The 20,744-nt window shown below is 34.7% G+C and overlaps 1 protein-coding gene across 1 annotated transcript in view; it reads right to left on the bottom strand.

Annotated features, from left to right (window-relative positions):
* Positions 1-1,245: 1,245 nt before the first annotated feature.
* Positions 1,246-20,744, bottom strand: part of LOC129245962 (zwei Ig domain protein zig-8) — a 90,637-nt gene continuing 71,138 nt past the window's right edge. Inside the window, exons 6-8 of the mRNA XM_054884420.1 lie at positions 8,427-8,640; positions 6,025-6,133; positions 1,246-2,304 (exon numbers count right to left, since the gene is read on the bottom strand). Of these exons, the coding sequence (XP_054740395.1) occupies positions 2,286-2,304; positions 6,025-6,133; positions 8,427-8,640 (342 nt within the window). The 3' untranslated portion in view covers positions 1,246-2,285. The remainder of the gene's footprint in view (positions 2,305-6,024; positions 6,134-8,426; positions 8,641-20,744) is intronic.

Below are 20,744 nucleotides of genomic sequence, written 5' to 3'. Positions count from 1 at the left end.
AAATACTCCAATCGGACTTGGTTCATATTCGCCACATAACAGATTAACAAAAAAAAAAAAAACAATAATATTATAATTTGTAGGTACTTTCCCCAGTTTGCTTGAGGTCGATTTATCAAGTCTTATAAAATATCATAAGGCATGGAATAACTTTAAAAAAGCTTTGGGTACAGCCTTGAACTAGTACAAAATTATGAATCCCATTTCGATCTAAACAAAGGAGTCCAGTTGAGCCCAAAAGAGAGTTGGGGTTGTCATTTTTGCCAATTTTGCGCAGATTCGTAGCCTGCTAACTTTTAAAACAAAAAATCTAAATCCAAAGTCAAAGAAGGACAATTCGAAGTATAATGCTCTTCGTAGGGTTTTCAAGTATTTGCTTACTTTATTTATTGTTATTAAAAAAATATATTTTGTTTTGGCATACATCTTTGAGCTCAACTTAAGGTTAATAATATTTACAATTTCATAACCAAAAGCAGAATAAATAATGATTAAATGGCACGCATGTCAAGAAAACATCGACACATCCAAATCAGGAACAATTACGATGTCCAAGCCGACAAGTGCAACACTATCAACGAGCGACACAACAGATTACCAAACGGTGAGAATCACCGATATTTTTTAAAGAGGCTGAAGAAGTGTCCTTATATATTTTAGCAACAACGCTACCTAAAATACATTCCTGAAGAAGGGAACTACAACTTTAGTTACTGAAAAATCAAAATATAACGCAAAGATGTACTATATGGCATTAAGCTCCCCTTACGGTTAATAATGTTAAAAAAGCAATAAAAACTAAACTATATTAGTAGAACAGAAAACATCTACACAAAATATGTTATAATTAACAATTGGACGCAAAAACTTTTGAAAAGGTTTAATGATAATGGAAGAGCCAGGAAGAGCCTAAGTTTAATTTCGAGAGCGTTTTTGTGCGAAGCAATCTTGCTTTTCCTCCTGCATGCCTCGAATTAACCTAACCCATGATGCAGAAGCTGAAACAGATGTACTGTGGGCATCTTTTAAATCTTTCGGTATTGAAACTTTCAGATCTAAACTCAGTGGTATCGAAAAGTGCGTACCCACTGCCCACTGTGCGTATAATTTTTGTTCTAATTGCCATTTTTACTGCCTCGGCATTATTTGGGGAGCATTTGTAATGTCATCGAATTTTCATTAAATTTTAATAAGGGTTCTACATTTAAGAGAATTTATAATTATTATTATTTTTTTGCATTTCTTATTTCCAGTATATCTATTCGCTCATTTTTGTTCAATTTATTTTTAATTACTCACACCTTTCGTTTTTATTTATTAATTTTTTTCTGTGTGTCTTCTTTTTTGGTTTTTTATATTTTATATTTACTTTTTAAACTTATAGCTGATATTTTTTTAACTACTTATTTACTATATTTATTTTAAGCTAGAATTTAACTTCTACAATTATTTGTGTTTTGTTTTTAATTTTAGACATTTTAACAGCAAATTTAATTAATGTTTTTCCTCGCCTAAACTAAGATTTCTTTGCATTTTTGCTACTAATTTTTTAATGAATTTCCCACTAAGTATTTATCTATTCTTTCATAGATGTTCACTTTCACTTTCGGATTAATTTCAACATGTCTGCTTAAATTTGTAACAAACTCTTAATTTAATTAATTACAATTAATGGCATTGTAAGTTGCAATTAGTATTTATTTTTCTCTTTTTTTTCTATTTGTTTTTTCTGTCCATGAAAATTTACAAAGTTCGCGGAATAAACTGAGTTGGTTAAAGGCTTTTTACATACAAAAATGTTACAACTAAATTGTTATGAAATTTAAATTACAAAAATAGCACTAAATTTAATTATAATTACGAATATATCAATAACTTATTAATTAGTTTATACATATCTGTAGGTTTAAATGGATTTTTTTGTATGACTTACAAATAATCTAATAAAAAAAATATTCTCCATAAATAGTAATTTACAATTATTATTAATCATATTTTTTATTCGATCAACACTATTCGGCTGCAACACTACATATTTACATTTTTTGCTTACCTTAATTAATATTACGCCCCATTGGCTTTCATATCTTTAATTTTTTTCTTGTTTGTTTTGATGGAACACTAATAAATTATATATTTAAATTGTGCTAAAATGTATTGTTTACTGCTATGCATTTAAGTTAGTTATTTTTTATACTTTTCTATGATTTTTTTTAGTTAAATCTAAATTGAAAATATCTTATGTAGGATTATTTGTAATTTATTCGTTAAGTTTAATTTAAGTCTTAGGTTAAAAAAATGCGTCTGAAAAGAAAAGAGAGAAAATTGCAAAAGTTTAAAAGTTAAGATGATAATTTTCTTATTTTTACTAATTTTGCATAGATAAAAATAGTTTTTAACTAGAATTGCTCCTGGTGAATTCAGTAAGTTCAAGCTGGTTGTTGTTAAAAACTCGGAGTGATGGCTTATCATTTCGTTGCTAGTAATATTAAATGCGGGACTCATTGCTAACGTAAATAACATCTGAAGCCTTAGGTACGACGGTAGATCAAATGAGATCAGTTATTTCGGGAACCAGTGAATAGGACTCTCGGTCATATTATTCAATGACAGTGAAGGCCGCCGAAAATGTGAAAGAAATCACCAAAAAAAAAAAAAAACAAAAGAGAGGAATAGATCTGGCCTATAGATTTAAAATTGAAGTACTCGTACATGCAGAAAAACTATAAATCAACAAGGCACTATTTATTAGAGAACAAAATGAGATTAAAGAGTTTACGAAAAGTAGAGAATAGGAAGGTACAAAGTGGTCACACCGCTATGAAACCAACGGCAATTAATAAGTTGGAAAGTTTTAAAGATTTTCCGGAATATGAGGAGGAGCAATTTGATGGGTGTATCACTTCACCGAAAGCGGCGTATCAAAACCCATTCCAGCAGTAACGAGCGCCTTGGGCGAAGTGCAACTGCAAGCAATGGGTTTAAACGAAATAATTAATTTTAATTCACTGAAGTTCAACAAAGTCAACTGATTCAATCGATTTATAAAACATATTCGTATTATATTTATTTTAAATTAATTGCTAGTAAGGAATATAATAATGCTTTGTATGCAAGACCATCTTCACAGAGGCTGCACACTTAATTTTTATCCCGAAAAGGTTTTATACTATTGGAAGGAGTTATAGAATATTGAACTACATTTATTGAAGACATTTTATTAATTCCAGGCAATTAATTGAATATTTTGCTCAACCCACAACAGCACACAAATATAAGCGAATAATTCTTTGCACAAATTTCTTCAAATCCGCCATCTATAAATATGGGTAGCACTGCGCTGCACGGTGAAATTGCGTTAACACCGCAGCCGCAGTTGACGTGATTAAAAGAAAGCGCCTGCACCAATTAGTGTCGTTGATACCATGAAACACGTGATACCAATTAGTGCAGAAAGGAGTTGGTGTTAGTGCATTAACAAATATTTTGTTCTTCTATACCAGCAAAATATTACACTCGTATGCCTGACGATTTCTGACTAAAAACTGGAGTACTGGAGCAGCCTTAAAGATTGTTGGAATAGTTTGAAATCCTTCGTTCCATGTTTGTCACTTAAAAGTATTTTCATAGTTTTCTTATTTATTTATGTCTAAATTCGTAAAAGGTGAAAAAAAGATTACAAATGCTTTACAAATAAAAAAATGTTTAAAAATGTATTGAAGCAAATAAAACCTGAACTGTTTTAAAATATGGTTTAACTCCCCTCATCCCTTTGCATAAATGTAATGAGCATAGTTAGAATAGGCTTTTTCACTTAGCTCCAGCTGTAAGGTAAAATTAAACGAACTTCAATTTTACTTATAAATGTTTGGTATTATATTCGGCACTTCTTTGCATAGATAAGTTTAGGGACAAGTGTAAACAAAAATAGTGGACCTTTCTATAAATATTTTCTTTGATAATTTCGATATTGACAGTAATTTACTATTGAAAATGGCGAGAAAAAGAATTAAGCAATCGTGCGAACAAAAGTTTAATGACACCAATTTAAAAGATTTTCCGCACAGCAGTTGTCGAATGTACAGTTAGAATCTTGCCAAGGTTGCAAGAATTTCACTTAGAACGTACTAATTACAACAAGCAGTTGCAACACAGCGGCTGAACAAGTCGAAAAAGTCCAAGTACGTCGAATGTGCAATATACTCGTAAAGAGGACGGTTTGAGAAGAAGAAGACTTTAGTAATCGCTACCGGCCAGACAAAGTCACTAAGAAAATATTTTCTGGCTTATTTTAAATCTAAAAGAAATACATGTTTTTTAATTTTATTTATCGTTTTGGACAACAAAAGAAGTCCCCATTTAAGGCAAACAACTCCTCGGTTTGCTCTTCAGCACGCTTTTGCATTAGCGCCTCATGCAAAATTTATGCCTTTAGCAGCAAGTTCAGTGCAACTTATAGCTTCTGAGTAAACGCCAAAAGACACCAAAAGAGATTTTTTTCTAAAGTAATAGAGACTTGCCAAATTAGGTTCTAACTTTCAAGTGTTACTCTACCTATAATTAGGGGCTAGAGTTTTTAATGCTTTGAGTTGATACTTTTGTTATTTTTGCGTGTAATTTTTTTGAATATTTTTAGCTTGATTTCCATTTCGTTTAAGCTCTCGTAACATTCTTCTTATATACATTCTTTTCTTAACGTTATGACGACTTCTGATATTTTCTAAAAATAGCCTTTAAAAACTTCGCTTGCATATTTAATGTAGTCCCGTTGTGATAAGTTAAGGTGTTGCTAAATACTCATTAAATAGCTTGTGGCTGTGAAAAGGCCACTTTTGAAGAACAAATTAACGTAGGTGTAATTATTTTGTACTTTGTTGCCTGTCTTCTCACCAGGCCCTGATGGTTTTGATATTACATATTCGCTAAAGTATCCTAAGTCATATTTTTCCTCCTACCTCGATTTCGCTTGTTTTTTATCCCGAAATCTATTTTTATACGAAAAGGTGTGTTATTATTTATATTAGAGTACAATCACTTACATAACATTACACGTTGTGCGGTGGAAATGGAAACTGTATCGGGTCCGTAAACTGCACAAATTTTATTGGCAGCATGAGATGCATTTTTGCCTTTATCGTAGTAGTACTGTAAAATATGCCGTATTTTCTCTTTATTTTGCTCCATGTTTGCGACGCTATAACTCACGAACGACTAAAAGCAAACAACAATTAATCAAACACGTGTTAGCACGTGAAAAGAGCTTTCCAAAAAGCTCTAGCGTGAACCGATGCGACGAATACAACTAGAACTACGCGCTTGCAAAGACAAGCTTGCGGAAATACCGCAAGACTTTTTTGACAACCTTATACTTAGTACAAAATTTAAAAATTCCAAATTTCAAAATTTTTAATCAGAATTTTTATAAAAATTTCGGGTATGCGGTAGCCCATTGCATTTGGTGTAACAAAATACACGTTTGAAGGAGCTCATAAATCGCGTTGATTTAAAAAAAAATTACGGCGGCCTTGTGCATTTTTTCCATACAAGGAATTATGTGCCTAAGAAAATACATAACAAACCTCGAACCATTTTTGCCACATATACGGGAATTCTCATTAATATTTCCTACGATTCATGGGAGGAACAAAGGGTCACGTTAGTTGAAAGAGCTTAAAAAACTTTATATTGACTTGCTTGCAGGTGAAAGTTGTATTGGAGCAATCGCTAAGTCTGCAATTTATATTTATTTTTTAAATTTTTCAGTTCTTCTCGCTTTTGAATAAATATTTCAAATCATAAATTTTAGTTCCTGCATAATTTCGAGAGAGTACTTAAAATGCTAGCAGACGTCAAAAAACTGCAGTGGCTTAAATGGCTTAAACATATCGACCAACAGAAGCAATTATAATCAACACATTGTAGTTGTTATGTCTAGCTAGTTTTCGAAAAGTTATAGAGCAAAGCCTTTTTGTTCTAGTTAAAATTATAATTTTTAGAAAACTCTAAACTCCAACACTCACTCACCTTATTCCCAGCGTATTCACCAGCACGCACGGGGCCAGAAGATACTTGAATATCGCTGCAATCCGATCGGCCGAGGAAGTTTTTCGTGATATGGCCGCCATATTATCGCCTGCAAGAAAAAAGTGAAAAACACGCAATTTTGCATTAAGCTAAAATATTAGAAAAAAAATATGCGGTAAATATAAATGCAAATTGCAAATACAAATGCAAATGCAAATCTACGAAAAATGAATTATTGCGATTTTTTTATTTGGATGCTATTTGCAACATTCAAAATTGCAAGCATATTGCAGCGAGGGTAAATTTGCATAAAATTTCATTTAAATGCAAAAATTGCAACTATGGATAGCAGAAACAAATATGATAAAAAAAACAAAATGTGCATGAAACCAAGCTGAGTAAATGAAAGAGTGTGAAGCCCAAGTTGGTGGGGATTATGCTTGTTTTAGCAGGATGAGCGTAAGTCGTTGACAACAGCTGTTGCCCACATTAGCACGTTCAGTTAATCTCTAAAAAAGTAATTGACTTTTAATATGAAGTGGAGAGAGAAAGGAAGAAAGAAATAATGAACAATTTACCAAGGTTTTACAAGAAAAAGCGCCCGGTTGCATAAAAATAGGTTAATTTAATATTATTATTGCAATGTGCAACATTTGCAGAGACATTGTTTGGGGCAGAGTGATTCCAATTTAGCGCGGGAGTACGCACTCATTTGGTAAAAGTTCCAAACCATTTTGTATTAAGATCAAATATTTTTATGGCCCAAATAAGTTTTAAAAAATTTGCCTCAGAGTTCGAAAGAGTGGGGAACAAGCGGTTAGGAATTTTTTTATACAGATTTGGTCTGAAAAGGACCACACATAACTGTTGTATGTGACAACATAAAGGAATCGAGATATATGAGGATTTGTATTTATATACCGAAATACTCAGAATGAGGAGGTGTCGATTAGCCATGTCTTTCCGTCCGTCCGTTCACGCGAGGACACAATAACTAGAGCAAAAATTAATATATTTCCATGACACTTAGTACACACATTATTATTTGTGCAAATTCGTCAATAACCATGCTACTTCCCATATAAGGTTAGTTCAAAAACCATAAAACTGGTGTTGCTGTTTTAATTAAAGAGAAATTCTTATATTATATTTAGAAAAATGTGCTGTGTCAAGCTCTCTTTTGGATAAATGCGTGGAACTTGGGCAACGACTTATAAAACTAGCCCAAACTTGGTAAACCCATTGCTCCCGACCTCATTCAAATACGACCTAAATATTATTTATATCAAGGCACAATTACCTTTACATGTAGAGACTAATTGATAATAATAATTAGTCATCTCAAATAACATTTAATTTAATTGCAATTGTTTGCTTGTTTACTCTTCTTTGTTTCACAACATTTCTGATTGTAGCCACGAAATACCAATTCAAAAAATGAAATCACGAGAATTATTAACGATAAGTTATAAAAATGGAGCAAACGGATTTTTCCAATGTTAGAATTTAAATTTTTTAGCAAGTTGTTATTATTATAAATTTCACTTGCTCATTTCTGATTTCTCTCTTTAAAAATTAGCCTCCATTTATATAGTATGTATTTTATAACTATGTAATAGTTTTACTAATTATATTTGAGTAAGAAAATTAAAAATGCCTGTAGATTTTTAAACTTGTATTTTTTTGTTCGGCCTAACTATCTTCTAACATACATATTCATACATACAGTAACGGGAGCTTTGAACTTTATTTGAACTGGTATCAAATGGGGAATAAGATTGCATCCCCAAACAAATTTTAAAATCTGCGTAATAAACTCGTAATTCTGATGCAAATTACAAGCACTTTTTTGAATTTTGGACAAAAATTGAGACCTCGATTTATTCGGCTTTTAGTATAATGGGGTTTTAGTACATATATATAAATATATCATTGGCGCGTACACCCTTTTTGGTTGTTTGGCCGAGCTCCTCCTCCTATTTGTGGTGTGCGTCTTGATGTTGTTCCACAAATGGAACGGGTTTTAGTATACTCGCACAAAAAAAAAAAAAAACACATTTTCATACAAAACTAACGAAAACAATGAAACATGAAAAATACTTTGAGAGTTGTAAACTGCGTCGAAACTTTTTTCAGACTCTTAATGTGCCGAGATACGTTCAAATGGAATTAATTTTGAGTACATATCCATTAGTTATATTCTTTAGAGTTCAATATTCCGGATTTATCTCAATGATTCCGTATATTAAGCGACAAAATCGCTTTGATATATTTAAATTTATTTTACAACCAAATCCATTCAATTGTTTTTTATCTTAAATCAAGTCGATTTTGTATTGCCCTAATTGAGGTTCTTCGGGACAATATTTTTTAAAATTTTTGCTCATCTCCTTTAAACCCACCTTTTGACACGAAAACGTAAATGCTCGCTGGCTCTGTATTACTGGCCGAACATGTGTAGTTTCCCGAATCGGAAATTTGTGGCTCTCTGATGATGAGACGACTTTGTGTACGTGGTCCAGGAGTTGTTTCGATTGAAATATCACGCCGCGAATCGTAGTAGTTAATAAGGCGATCGTTTTTCTGCCAATACACATATTGTGGTGGAGTTGGACTCTGAAATGTTAAATAAAACCGTTTGGATTATATTATAAATTTTTTACTCAATATTTACAAGTATATGCATATTATAGTATATGTACAGTATCGGGTGTTTTTTTAGTTGCTTGGGAACTATTGATATCGATAACCATATTTTGACAGCTGAGAATGGCAAACTGTGTAGAAAGAAGTTTCTGTTCAATAAGGTAAAAAAATCTGTTCCCAAAATTCATGGAGCATGGGCGGCGTTTTCGGTTCATATTTATTTCGAAATGAGAAAATAGATGCCGTTACGGGGAATTGCGAGCGCATTTGGTGCCAACAAGAAGGTGCAACTGCCGTACCGCCCGCTTAACAATCGATCGATGCATTGCAATATTCAAGCACCATTGACGCTACGCGGCAGGACTTACTTGGGAAAGTTGTCGAAAATTCGACTGCTCAAATGGACTATACAACTCGGTCAAGGTCAGGGAACAATCGCAACAAAGGACTGGCATTCTCAATCAACACCCAAGAACGCCAGGCCTAAGATTTTGGCAGCTATGTGGCTATTAGCTGACAAGATCATAGCAAAAGTTGTTTGGAATGCGCGCGGTATAATCTAAATAAATCATCTTGAAGAGTATACAATTATTGTCATCGCAGAGCTATTACCTCGACACCAACTAAATTCAAAACCAGCTGCGTTTGACCAAAAAAGTTCAAGTCTGCAGTCGCAAACTGCATGAGTTTTTCACGAATTGCTCCCTCGTCCAGCATGTGAAATAAGAAAATAATGAGAAAGCCTTGCATAAACAAAAGCATATTAATAAGCGACTTGCTGCGCGCCTTTAAGTATGCAGCAAGCTCTGCGTTCTGCTTGTTACTTCACTTGCCGAACAAATCACTGCAAATGGCTTATGAAATGTTAAACTGAAAGCATAATGTATTTATAGTTTTATTTATAATTTTATTAGTTTGTATTTTATACAATTTTTCACATTGCATTCATAAGGGAAGACGAAAAACTAATTGTGCTTGTCCGAGACTTCCCATGTATTCGGCAAGGCGAATAAGGCTTGTTGTGCTCAGCAGACAAAATTTGAAATGAATTTTCAATAACGTAACGGGCCCAATACAGCGTATCATTAAGTACTCGTTTCTTTCAAGACATTGGCACCCAGATTTGGCTTCATGAGGTTGTTCTTTAGCGACGAAGCACAATTCCAGCACAAGAAGCACAAGAAATAATGTGGAAATGACTGTACTGATGATGGAAGAGAGGTTTCAGGTGGTAGTGGAAATCTATTTTCCAACAGATCTTCTCCAAATCTCGGGCAATGAAAAATGGCTTCGTCACTCTGACTTCCAAAAGCGCCTAAGCTAACTGCCGTAAAGGTGTATTTATCATCAAATGCTGCTAACAACACTATGCTAAAAATCTTCTTGTAATTGAAGAACATGGATCCTGACTTTGAAGAACATTTGATGGAAATGTGCACCAACACAATTGGGCAAAGTCAGTGGTAATGTTTTTATATTATTGTTGCGTTGATTCACCAAGATATATTGGTGAAAGCGCATTCCATACTGCTTCATAATTCTCCGAAACAATGTAAGTACCTAACCATGACTACTTTTGCTGTTTTGCTATATCAAAAAAACTTACAAAAGAGTAAGCGATAATCGCTCTCACGTATGAATTTGTTGCCTGTATTTTACATTAGCTTTTAAAATATGTCGTACAATGACCGAGGAATTCTTGTGTGGGCAAAACCCCCATCATCGTAAATGTTTTAATTTTTTAAGAAAGTTTTTCTGTGATATCCGCCTTCGAACCAGTCCATATACATATATAATTATTAATAAATCCTCTAAAAATCAGAAACCTCTTTTAATTTTTAAGTTTGTAAAATTGTTTCACATTGAAATTTGAAAAAGTCGAGCCAAGGAGCACCAGGAAATTTGGTGGCTCCTAAACACTCAGACTAAAAAGCCTATTGTATTTAAAGCTCTGGAAAGGGGGTAGATAGGCAAGGAGGGAAGAAGAAAAGTATCAGAGAAAGAGATAGGAACGAATAGATACATAGACAGATAGTTAGACCTGTGAGAATTTTCCAGATTCTTAGATAAATCTGTAAATATCCTCCAGTTTTAGAGAACGAATACTACTCATTCTCATGCCATCGGAACCCAATACTCGTAGCCGTGCTCTAGCAAAGGCAGGACACTGACAGAGAAAGTGCTCAGTGCTATCCGCCTCCTCGAAGCATGACAGGCATATCGGGTCCTCGATGATTCCAATGGTGGTCATATGCTGACCCCATGGGTTGTGCCTTGTAATGATACCGACCATCAACCGAACGTCTTTCCTTCTAAGTTTTAGTAGAAAGTTTGACAGTTTTCTGTTCGGACTTGTCACAAAACACTTTGCAGTTCTGCAGCGTTCTAGACCGGACCATCGCTCTTTATTATTAGATTGCCTACATAATCGCTGATCCAATTCTTGATTCCTGCGGAACTGATTCCTATTATTGGCTCTGGCCCCTGTGGAGGCACCGCTGATCCAAGGTTTGAGGTTTGCTTCGCGTTCTCCAGGGCTTTCAATGCAGGCTGACTGTCACTGAAGACTCCAGTCTGTTTCCCGCTCCATCTCCTCTCGATTATCCATTCGGCTACTTTTAGGATGGCAAAAACTTCTGTTTGGAAAACCGTTGTCATTCCCCCCATAGCATAGTGATACTTATTACTATCGCTTAAGTACCATGCGGCCCCAGACCCTATTTCGTTCTTGGACCCATCGGTAAAGAAAATATCGGTCAAACCTCCCTGCATGCATTCTGGATTGCTCCATCTGACATCAAATTTCCTTCTAAATGAAACTGTGGGTATCAGGTCATCTTTAGGTGCCAAAAAGAGTGAATACTGCTCCGATAGCAACTTAAAGATTCCTCTGTGTCCCGAAGTTCCATCTTCGTGCCAGAAACCATATTTATGGAGTCTACACATTGCTTTTATTGCTTCCTGTTGTATCTTAAGATCCAGGGGGAGCAAATCAAACATATCATTTAGGGCATCACCAGAGGTTGTACTCATGGCACCAGACCACAGAAGCGTAAGTGATGATTGGCCTGATAAGTGCTGTGTATATCCATAGGACCACAGCAGGTTTCAGACCCCAGGTTTTACCAAAGGCTCTACGGCATTGCTGGAAAATCTTTAATGCACGATTCACCTTCAGTAACGAAATTCGTAACAATATTGTAAGTAGTAGAAGTATGTATAAAGAATACTCCTTATTGAAGAATGGATTTTGCTGCGGTACTTATTTAGATTAACTAATAATAAAGAAGTTGTATCGTGTGAGTTATAAAATAAGGAAGAGTTTGAGGCCTAGAATATTAATTAAAAAACTATAGTGGACTGTAGCAGGTCTCAAAAGTGGATAACTGGGGAGGTTCTATTCTATAAAACACTCTGAAGTTTGCAATTGCCTACCCGTTTTTCTTTACATTTCAAGCAGCTCTTCCCAATAACAGCGACTATTTTCCAGAGTCTCTCTAGTCACAGGCTCAATAACTTATCTCTTGATCTTGCATGTCTGCAGTGGATACCGATACTCAGCTACGTTGCTATCAAAATGTATACAGAAACTCCATACTCACACACACATAGTTATATATAGAGTACGTTTGCTTGCACGCATGTGTGCACACAAGTTACCAGAGACTTCTAAAAATTTTGAAATTGAAAAATTTTATTTGTCATGGAACTATGCACTCACGTCAAATCCAACGAAGGCACACGCGCAACTGCACGGAGCTTTTTTCCATGCAGCAAACTTTGTAAAAAAGTTAATTTTTTCTACACCATCAGGGTGTAACTTTCTGCGTTGGACATTGGTCAGTGTTAGAATTTAAGTTAGACAAAAAGGATGTCACATCTTTTTATGCAGTTGGAGAGGTCTCAGTACTTTTGCTGACTGGCCGATGGCTGGCTTCCTGGTTATCTGTTTTGCTTTGAGTGCTTAATCCTGCTTGCTGCTTATTCTGCTTTGGTCCCAAGTCACACCTCACCGCATGATTTAAAGTATTCACTTTGTATGCGGATTGTTATTGTTGTTGTTGTTACATTGCGTTGCGTTTTGCGTGAGTTGCATTGCAACGAAAGTCGGGAGCATATCATTCATTCCATTTATATACGAGAACTACTTGTATAGGTATGTATGTTCGCGTGTTGCATGCCTCAGCAATTCAGGCAATTCAGGTTATTCCTAAAAGCTACACTCTGCATGCTTTCAATGAGCATATGTTGCTGCGCCTTTGTGTGTGTGGCTGTGTGTATACATATATGGATAAATGTGAGTGTTTGCGAGTATGCGGTTGCATGGGTGCGGCAGGTTGCACAAATTCAATTACCACACCGTAAAAACGAAACGAAAAATGTCATACGTTCACGAAGCGCACCCACAAAAGGCACAAACGTTCACATAAGCCCTGTATGTATGTGTGTGTTTTTGTGTGCGCATACATGCGTTTTCATACGTGCACAGCAGCACTAATGCAGCACAATTTTTCATGTTTTCATTTATGTGCTGCACATTCGTTCCTCCAGCCCTTTCACTCTCCTTGTAGATATACTAAGTTTTTATTTTTTAAATCTATTTTTACGCTCTGTTTTAATTTTTTGCCCATTTTTTTGCATCGCATGGCTAGCTTTGTCGTTTTATCTTTGTTTTTGTAGACAGATATTTGGTCAGTTATTCTCCCACATAATGGGCACAGAGAGATTGCTTATACATACATATATATGTATGTACAATCAAACATGCATGCTTACACATACACACCCTCATACATGCACGTTTCTTTTATATGCGGCACATTGATGAAACGTTGAATGCATTTGCTTTTATCTGCAGTCTGCTATTGAAATTTCCCGTGCGATAAAAGATCACAAGGTTTTATCTCACATTTATTGTATTTTATTAATCTTCTGAAAGAAAAAGCTACCCAGTTATTGAATTTCAGTTCATATCGATTTGTGATGCAAGCTTTTTGAGGCAGCTTAATTCAAATTTTAAATGATATTCTATGAAATTAAAAAAAAAATGTGAGTGTGATTCTTCAATATTCAATTGGTGACAGCTGCAACCTTAATTAACTGCATATACAGAGGATTTTTATGAGGAACTTTTTCATGAAAAAAAAGAGGTTGTCTGCAAAGTCGGTTTACTGACGATAGTTTAACGTGATAACGTCATAAGAAAATACTGATTGAATGGTTGCATTTTTCAAAAGAAAATTTTAATTTTATTTGTTTGATAGATATTTTGTATGGATATAGAGAATGAGTTAACATTAACATAACATAATATACTTTAACATAACATAACATAACATAACATAACATAACATAACATAACACAGCATAACATAACATAACATAACATAACATAACATAACATAACATAACATAACATAACATAACATAACACAGCATAACACAACACAACACAACACAACACAACACAACATAACATAACATAACATAACATTACATAACATAACATAACATAACATAACATAACATAACATAACATAACATAACATAACATAACATAACATAACATAACATAACATAACATAACATAACATAACATAACATAACATAACATAACATAACATAACATAGCATAACATAACATAACATAACATAGCATAACATAACATAGCATAACATAACATAACATAACATAACATAACATAACATAACATAACATAACATAACATAACATAACATAACATAACATAACATAACATAACATAACATAACATAACATAACATAACATAACATAACATAACATAACATAACATAACATAACATAACATAACATAACATAACATAACATAACATAACATAACATAACATAACATAACATAACATAACATAACATAACATAACATAACATAACATAACATAACATAACATAACATAACATAACATAACATAACATAACATAACATAACATAACATAACATAACATAACATAACATAACATAACATAACATAACATAACATAACATAACATAACATAACATAACATAACATAACATAACATAACATAACATAACATAACATAACATAACATAACATAACATAACATAACATAACATAACATAACATAACATAACATAACATAACATAACATAACATAACATAACATAACATAACATAACATAACATAACATAACATAACATAACATAACATAACATAACAAAACATAACATTACATAACATAACAAATTACTCCGTATTAAAGCACTTATCAACAGCTCTCATTTTATACCCATATTGTACATACACAACCAAAGGTTACCCGGGTCCACGTTTTGACCTATATCTCGAGACCCCAGTCACGGAGCGGCATGAAAAATACTCTGTACTAAAGCATTCACCAACAGCTTTCATTTGATACCCATATTGTACATACACGTCCGAAGGTTACCCGGGTCCACGTTTTGGCACATATTTCGAGACCCTAGTCATCAATAGGTATGAAAATTACCCCGTATTAAAGCACTTATCAACAGCTTTCATTTGATATCCATATTGTACAAACACATTCTAGGGTCCACGTTTTGGTCTCTATCTCGAGACCCTAGTCACGGAGCGGATGGAAATACTCTGAACTAAAGCATTCACCAACAGCTTCCATTTGATACCCATATTGTACATACACATCCGAAGGTTACCCGGGTCAACGTTTTGACCTATATCTCGAGACCCTATCTACCAATAGGTATTCAAACTATACGGAAATCATCTTCAATACCTACTTAACAATGTGTGTAAGTTTGGTTTAATTCGGTGCAAAGACACGGCGGGTCCACGTTTTGGCATATATTTCCAGACCCTAGTCATCAATAGGTATGAAAATTACCCCGTATTAAAGCACTTATCAACAGCTTTCATTTGATACCCATATTGTACATACACATCCGAAGGTTACCCGGGTCCACGTTTTGACCTATATCTCGAGCCCTATTTCCAAAATAAAATATAATCCATGTTACTCGTGATGTAGCTTTCGAATGGTGAAAGAATTTTTAAAATCGGTCCAGTAGTTTTTGAGCCTATTCATTACAACCAAACAAACAAAGTTTTCCTCTTTATAATATTAGTATAGATATGGTGAATATTACCATACATTTTTTCCTTCAGATATAATAAAAAAATAATAATAATAACATTAAAACAACAGGTATTATTAACAAACTTGGTTTTATTTTAAATTCTTCAAGTAAATCAAATTAATAATAATCAATAAGAAGGCATATGCCAATACAAATACGTGAATTTATATGGGCAAGGTAACACTAATATGAGAAAAGGTAACTACATATGAGCAAGGTAACTACATATGAGCAAGGTAACTACATATGAGCAAGGTAACACTAATATGAGCAAGGTAACACTAATATGAGCAAGGTAACTACATATGAGCAAGGTAACACTAATATGAGCAAGGTAACTACATATGAGCAAGGTAACTACATATGAGCAAGGTAACTACATATGAGCAAGGTAACTACATATGAGCAAGGTAACTACATATGAGCAAGGTAACTACATATGAGCAAGGTAACTACATATGAGCAAGGTAACTACATATGAGCAAGGTAACTACATATGAACAGTAATGAGCAAGGTAACGACACATTTTTTCGTGCGTGCAGCCTGTTAAATCGAATTATAAGACGTTATCACGTCAAAAAATCTACTCGAAAGTTTGCCACTGCCTCCTCTATTAGAAAAAAAATTCTATAAATTTGCTGTTGCATGTCCACTGTGCCTTTCGAACCTGGGCTTTGCCCAATGGTGACGGCATCAACCCGTTCAGTTACGGCAATTTTACAATTACAATTTTTTTTTTGTATTTTATAACTTTAAACGAGCAATTCTTGTATGCATATCTGTATAGCCACACGGTCTCAGGATTAGCTCAACGGATTTGAATGAAATTGGGCACACAGATAGTGTATCACATTTCTAGATTTTTCACCAAGGTGTTGCCACTGACAATGTTTCACAGGGTTGCCACCTGTTCGAAATTAAAAAAAAAATTGCATGAGATATGCCGATGTGGGTATCAGAAGAAAGGTATTTCACTCTGCATTAAAATAGAGATATAAAACCCCGAATTTTTTTATTAATTTTATTATATTAAAATTAAAAATTGTTACATTAACAATTTTATTGCTTTTAAAGAAACTTAGGCCTTTTATTTTTGCGTTTGTAAGCATTTGTGTCAGTATCGCGACAAATAGACCAACAGTATTCGCCAAGCATATGCGTAATGTCTTGACCTTTAAAGCGCTTTTCAATAGCCGCAATGTCCTGATGGAACCTTTCGCCATGTTCATCGCTACAAGCTCCCAAATCATCAGGGAAACAATCTAAATGATTGTGAAGGAAATGGATATTTAGCCACATTAATATGCCCATTTCGCCATAAGCCAAAATCATTTCTGCAACAATATTTTTATAATTGTCAGCTCGTTTGTTGTCAAGAAACTGTTCAATAACGGCAACTGTGCCTTTCTATGGACGTTGTTCGATAGCATTCAATTTTGATGAAAATTCATAACTTGCAACTATTTTTTTTTATTTGCGGACCACTGAAAACACCTTAAATTATTGCAATCGCTTCGCCCTCACCATCCAGTTTTTTAACAAAATTTGATACGACACCGAGCTTAATGTGTAGTGATTGCAAAATGATTTGAGATGGGTGCACTAATGGAAGATTTTCTATACTTTCTACGCCTACTTTGTAGCATATTCGCGGCTTCCACTTAAATTCAGTGTAATCCTGATCTCTTTTGCGACCTTCCCATGTACACTAAAAGCACTGGTGGGTTGGAAATCCACGGTTAACGCCCATGAGTAATCCGACCACTTTTAGATCGCAGCATATTTTCCAATTATGCTCTTGGTAGTTTATCAGCTGTAATATTAATTCCTTGCCTTCGTATGTTTCTTTGAGGTTGGTGAGGTTTTAGAAAAAAAAAAAAATTCAAGAAAATCTGAGAATTGCTAAAATTTTGTTTTTTAATTTTGCATAATAAAAACATTTCCACGAATCTGCCTGCAGAAATTCAGCGCGATTGGATCACGGAAAAAGGGTTAAATCCAGGATCCAAAGTTTTTCATACAGGCGGACTACGAGCTCTATATTTTATACATAAAAAAAAAAAATTCTGACGTGTACATGAAAATCGCCGATACACGTGTGTTTTTATTTTTTCTCCCCTTTCCGAAAAAGTAGTATAAGCACCTCCAGACATACGTGCGTATATATGTATGCAGTTAAAAAATGCATTAGACATTAAAAATGCTTTCAGCATACTGGCCTCATATGAAGAGAAGTGAAGAGAACACTTGAAGAAAAAAGAAAGCCGGGATACCTACACTTACACAGTTATACACAGTTAGCTGACGGAGAGACTACTGCTGCGAGATGCAGGCGAAGGACATAAAAGCTACGTGGGGACGAGCGGTATAGCGCAGGGATCCGTACTGGTTCCGATAATACGGAACATGCTTTACAAATGGTTGGATACACAGATGATATTGCGCTGACGATAGTTGCCACAGAAATCTCCCAGATCCAGAGCATCTGTAGCGAAGCAACGGCAAAAGCCAAAGAATGGTTGCCCATAGAGAAACTTTAGCTAGCAGGACAGAAAAGAGACACAGTACTTAAAACGAGCAGGAAAAAGCTACAAACGCTACAGCACTCCTGACTAAAGTTAGCCAGTCCTCGTTTATGTATGCAGCAGAACACCAAGAAGACGGAAATAGTTTGAGGCTAAGCGTCATTCGAGTTGCCTGTACTTTTAGAACGGTTTCTCATGAAGCGGTGAGTGTTATATCGGGCCGCCGGATATGAAGGCTTCCGAACTGGGCAGAATATATAACAAAGCTAAAAACCTAATAGGCCACTTCGGCTAGCGAGCGCAAGAAAGAACGACGCAGGAGCCTGGATGAGTGACAAAATCGCTGGCACTTAGCGACAAAATGGAGGAGGATACACATACTTATCGGTAGCGTACAGACTTGGGTCGAGCGATGACCTGATGTAAGATATTTCTATCTGACACAATTCTTGGAGCATGGCTGCTCCAAAGAGTACCTCCACAGGTTTGGGCATGATGATAAAAAAATTGCATCCTCTTCTATTTGTTTCTTGCTTCCTCTCATCTTCTCCTTTCTTTGGTACCTACATTCCCTCAGATCTTTTGTTAATCATAGTTCTAGTAATATTCGCTTTGTAAAGGGTTTTAAGTGCAATATTAATTTCTTTGCTTGTTTTGACAATTATAGTTAAAATTAAACACTTTTCCAAAGGCTGACATACCAGTTATAATATGATTCGCGTGCTAACTAAGCTTAAATCTGGATTGAAAATATATCACCTTAATGCTCACAGTCTTCCATTTAAAAGTGATGAATTCAGATGGATGTTGTGTCGTCCGGTTCTGAAACTAGTCGAACTAATTCTTATGACATTTGACTTTCTACATATAAACTGTAAGCGTCTTAAAGGAACTGCGGAGAAAATTAACTTGGGATGTCTTTTAATATTTAGTAATGAACAAACTAACTTTATTGAAGAAAACGTTAGCTCGCTCTTTGATCGGTTTTGGTTCAAGCGTATTGCAAATATAAAAGATTCAAAATTTCGGAAAACTATAACACCATTAAGTAAGCTAAAATATTATGAGTATCAGTTTAGTACTGCGGTTAGTTCGTGAAATGGGGATTGGGAACAAAAATCCCTCTGTCTCCGAATCATGCTAATGTAAATGTGTTAAATGAGAAATTTGAGTGTTTGCCCAATTCTGTAAATAATACAATTATAATTTAATATACAATTATAATTTGAATGTTGTTGAATCTGTTGACAAGTGTGAAGTAATTCAGTTCATACTTAGTGTTAAAGCCGGTGCGGTCGGTCTCGATGGTATCTATTCAAAGTTTATTAAATGTTTATTACCAAAACTCTTACCATATCTTACTTATGCTCCTCATACCAACTTGACCACGTTAATCTATTTCGACTCTTGGAAGAGAGTCAAAACTCTACCTACAAAGAAGCCGAATAGCGATAGTCACCGCTCGAATTCAATATTGCCGTTTCTCTCTACTCTTCTTAGCGTATGTTGTCATGCATCGCGAGATAAATGGCCTTTCTGAATAACAATGGTTTGGTGAACACACGGGAGTCGGGGTTTAGAGTCAGGGAGAGCTGCACCACGGTATTCTTAAAAGTGTCGGATAAAACTAAACATTAACAAAAATTGTGTGACTTTTCTTACTTGACTTGACCATTACAAAGCGTTTGTCTCTGTAGACTACAAACTTTCAACCATGAAGCTTAAAAACTTATTTAATATTTCAACGTGGCTGAAATCATATCTCAGTGACCGATCACATGCAGTATGTGCCGGTAATACCATATCCTACTTCTTACCTACAATCAGAGGTGTGCCTTAAGGATCTACTCTTTGTGTGTATATGTTTGTGCTGTATTTTAATGATTTGCTTAGTGTGATGAAATATAGTGATGTCCAAGTATATGCCGATGATGTTCAATTATACGTTAGTTGTCCCCTTAACTGCATTGATATTTGCATCAGCATTTTGACGTGATAACGTCTTATAATTCGATTTAGCCGGCTGCACGCACGCAAAAGTGTGTCGTTATCTTGCTCAAAGAGCACAATCGGCCCCCGCATTCGGCAACGTTCGATATCTGGCTCTCTCCTACTCGAGTGAGCATATATATGTATGTATATGTATGTATATGCGCATTTGTATATAAATTCACATATTTGTGTTTGCGTATGCCTTCTTCCTGTGTGCATGGTAATGAACCATTTCTCTGTTGAGAATAGGACGATGATAGAAAAAGTAGGAAATGAAAGGGAGTGTTTCGAGTGGAATGCGTCTTGAAAAAGGCAAATCGATGATGGTTATTGACTTATTAACGTCTGATGCACAATCGAAATTGAAGATATCTTTCATGAATTTGATAAAGGTTTCGTTATTTTTATATTTTATATTTTT

The sequence above is a fragment of the Anastrepha obliqua genome, chromosome 4, assembly GCF_027943255.1.
Source record: "Anastrepha obliqua isolate idAnaObli1 chromosome 4, idAnaObli1_1.0, whole genome shotgun sequence".
Lineage (NCBI taxonomy): Eukaryota > Metazoa > Arthropoda > Insecta > Diptera > Tephritidae > Anastrepha > Anastrepha obliqua.
Note: the sequence above shows the minus strand (reverse complement) of the source record. Positions and strands in the feature narration are given on the sequence as shown.